The sequence below is a fragment of the Vicia villosa genome, linkage group LG7, assembly GCF_029867415.1.
Source record: "Vicia villosa cultivar HV-30 ecotype Madison, WI linkage group LG7, Vvil1.0, whole genome shotgun sequence".
Classification (NCBI taxonomy): Eukaryota; Viridiplantae; Streptophyta; class Magnoliopsida; order Fabales; family Fabaceae; genus Vicia; species Vicia villosa.
In genome coordinates, this window is record NC_081186.1 from 74683262 (window position 1) to 74686882 (window position 3621).

At 33.1% G+C, this 3621-nt stretch overlaps 1 protein-coding gene across 1 annotated transcript; it reads right to left on the reverse strand.

The window, feature by feature from the left end:
- Positions 1-544: 544 nt before the first annotated feature.
- On the reverse strand, positions 545-3417 carry LOC131619354 (uncharacterized). Its single transcript, XM_058890458.1, has 5 exons — positions 3394-3417; positions 3202-3293; positions 2921-3110; positions 1111-1342; positions 545-1041 (listed from the first exon to the last, which is right to left on the reverse strand). Exons 1-5 carry the CDS (start codon positions 3415-3417, stop codon positions 545-547), a joined length of 1035 nt encoding a protein of 344 aa, XP_058746441.1.
- Positions 3418-3621: the final 204 nt, after the last annotated feature.

Sequence of the window (3621 nt, forward strand, 5' to 3'; positions counted from 1 at the left end):
TATGTGTATCTAGAAGCATCATCAATAAAAGTGATGAAATATCTGTTTCCCCCACGGGTTAAGATGCCATTAAATTCGCACAAATCTGAATGTATAAGATCAAGTAGACTTGTTTTTCTTTCAACACTTTTGAAAGGCCTTTTAATCATCCGATGCGACGTGCCTAAGTGCTCAAGTGCCGTCTACAAGACGCCACTAGCGCCTCTACGCCCACGCCCTCGGACCCGGTCCCGGAGCCGGAGGCGACACCGGCTCGGGTGTTTTTGGTAGAGACAAGTGGCATAAGGCTTGGGACCACCACATATGACTATGTGGCACTTTATCCTCTTTGGCTCTTTTGGAATGTACATTGTTCCAAGTGATATATAAATGCTTTTAAAGTTTGCTCCACTTTCTATGTGGGACTATTTATGAAGCATTTATTGCCATTCTCATATTTGTCATTTTGGAACATAACTTGATGGAATTAATCCTCATAATTTCCAACAGAAAACATCTATAGCAAAAAATAAAAACAAATGGTAGCACCAATAATGGTTTTAATTTAAGGAACAAAATCCATTTCAATCATTGGTTTTGTTCGAGTCCCTAATGCCATTGGTACTTTGGTATGACCAAATGATGACATCTTCAATGTTTCATAATTATCATCTTCAAATTCCAATTGCTTTCTCTCTAACCTTTTTTTCCTTCTCAATCTAATGAATAAACCAAACATTATCATCAACAAAACAATCCCACAAACCAAACATATAATCCCCTCAATCTTCATCTTGAACTCATGCTTCCCGTGATCTTTCACTTGATCTTTTGATTCTACAACAATTGAAACATGCCCTTGTTGAAATATTGTACAAACATTTCTATTTAATAAAGTGTCAAACTTTACATAACCATATAAATCAAAATACACACATTTGGCTAAAGAACCAAATGGTAATGATTTTGTCACATTGGAGAAATTAACCAAAATTGGTTTCTCATAAGCTCTTAAATCCAATTCTGGTAAATTTGAAGCAAACAAATTTGTTGCGTCATAGGCTAATAAACCAAGAACAGGTGCTAAATATGAATAACCAGATAAAGGGTATAGTTTTTGAGATCAATTACCTAAATTATGGTAAACCAAAACAAGTTTATTAACATAAGGTTTTTCGGTAACACCTATTGGCATCTCGAATTCTTTATAACTTTGAACACCTTTGTTCAATAAAGTTTTACTTCTAACCATAATTGCTGAAATTTTAATCCCTGTTAGATTAAAGGGTACTTCAGCATCATAAATTACATCGGATTTAGGTTTGATAAACGCCTTAAAAGGCGCGATCTTGAAGACGAGCATCTATTGAACGACTAGAAACAATGTCATAGTGTGTTTGAGCACTTGAAGTTGAATGTAGTAGAGAAAGAAAAAATGGGAATAAAAGTGGAACAGAAACTTTGGTTTTAACCCTCATTATGATCTAATTCATAAAATCACAATAAAAGAAAAATGTGACAAATTTTTAAAAATATGTATGAACATTGCTATAGGCTTAGCTCTTCTCACTATCTTCTCAAAACCATCTCATCTTGGTTTTCATAGTTTCTATTTAGTCAATTATTCAGTCAAACAAAATTTTGACTATAATTATTTTCGTATTTTAAGTTTTTGTTTCTAAATTAAAAATTTATTACGATTAATAATGAATGTAAGGATGCATGTTTATAATCAGTGACTAAATTCTCAATTTTTGGACTCTTATTTAAGGAACAGTCATAAATTCATAATACAGTGAATCATGATATTTCATAAATATGTTAACGAGTTTTAGTTATTGACATATTATTTGGAGGAATTCAAATTTGAATTTAATAACAATAATTTATGTTAGATTTTAATTACTTCCCAGCTGAATGTTGAATTATCAAGAGTCTTTTTAGAATTAAGAAAAAATATTCTAATAGAAGAGCAAGAAAAAATATTCTTTTTAAAATTAACGGTAAGTTTGATAAGCATCATAGAATGCTCAATGCATAATCAGAAAATTATGTTATATCTTTTATTTATTTATTTATTTAGTATTTGGTTAGACAACCCGATTTTTTTTAATGTCAAACATATATATTAAAATAAAGAAGATTTATACTTAAGAAAGAGGAGATCCACAACTACACCTACACACTAACAACATCAAGCACCCACAAAACGCTACAACAAACACAATAACAAAGAAGATTATCCGCAACCAGCAAAATTAGAACCCATCAACAAGGGTTGGCCTAGCGGTGGAGGCTTGGGTCTTGAGAGTGTGTTCCTCTCAAGGTCCTGAGTTTGAATCCTACCAGGTGCTATCAATTCTTGGTGGGCCCTTCTTAAATCGTATCACAAGTGACAAATAAATGTGAAGCCGACTCAACAGCTCTCTCACAATTAACACTCAGAACCCAATCCCTCATAATTAAAGGAAGGTGGGAGGGGATGAGCTTGTCCTAGATGAGAAAAATATAAGCTAAAGCAATAAATTATTTTTCGCTGCTTATTTCTAAAATTGTTTTAAAATGTTTTCAAACTCCAAGATTGATCCTAAAAGTTTTCAAACTAATGTTTTCATAAACACACAATTCACCCATATTACCCCAACCCCTCTTGTGTGTGGAGTCACAAATCCAACAAGTGATATAGGCAAGTGGTAGTGAGTAGTGACTAGTGATAAACACAAAAATAACATATGCACTAACAGAAGTTTCACTACTAGACAGTAGTGAACTATTCAACCAAGGACCATTCTTTTAAAAGAATGCTACCATGTGTTCCAGAGCATTGTTAAAGGAACAATGAGAAATTTTCAGTTTTTATTTCGAAATTAAATATTCCCCTCCTTGACGACGCAATCAATGCCCTTAAAACACTCCTTGCCAAAGTTCTTCTGTCTATCACCAGCAAACTCAAAGCACTCATTGAAATGTCTAATAAGAGATGGAAGATACGTCGTCCAAAGAAGGGCCTGTTAGATGCTTCACATGGTTGTGCACTTAAAGCATTGGCTGCTTTCCTAGCTTCAACTTCACGCGGAAATATATGTTGTATTGTGTTCCAAAGAACTATGTTCACATCAGAAGATTCTCCTCTGCAAAAAATTGAAAAGACAACAATACACATTTGTGGAACAAAAGCTGTTTTGAATATGTGATTTTGTAAAATCATTTTTCTGTGATTACCTTATCCATTTCCGGCATAAAGGGCACCTTTGGCCAGACCTGTCGATGGAAGACTGCAAACATTTTTTGCAGAAACTACAAAATTCTATAATCTGTATCAAAAATAAAGTTGATGAAAAAAAACTAAACTGCGGAAATATTTAATCATATATGATTATAATTAGAAATCTATTAAATTAAAACATAACACACCTGTGACCACAAAGAGTGGTACATGGCTCAAAGAATATCTCCAAACAAATCTGCAAATTAAATATGTTTAAAATCTCAGTACTGGGTCTCAACAAAGTTTGAAACATCGGTAAAAACTAAAAACATGAGAAAGATCATCTTACCGAGTATTATGAATTGAAGAAAACAGCATCTATCTTCATTGAAAGTTGGAGAACTATTACAAGTTGTTTATATATGCAAGTGAAG

Bases quoted from the DNA above. Each gene is read 5' to 3' on its own strand.
- LOC131619354 (XM_058890458.1), bottom strand. From the start codon at position 3,417: ATGTACCACTCTTTGTGGTCACAG. The intron at 3,111-3,201 runs GTAATCACAGAA...AATTTTTTGCAG, and splicing joins TTATGCCGGAAATGGATAAG to AGGAGAATCTTCTGATGTGA. The intron at 1,343-2,920 runs GTGATAGACAGA...GTCGTTCAATAG, and splicing joins TGAGTGCTTTGAGTTTGCTG to ATGCTCGTCTTCAAGATCGC.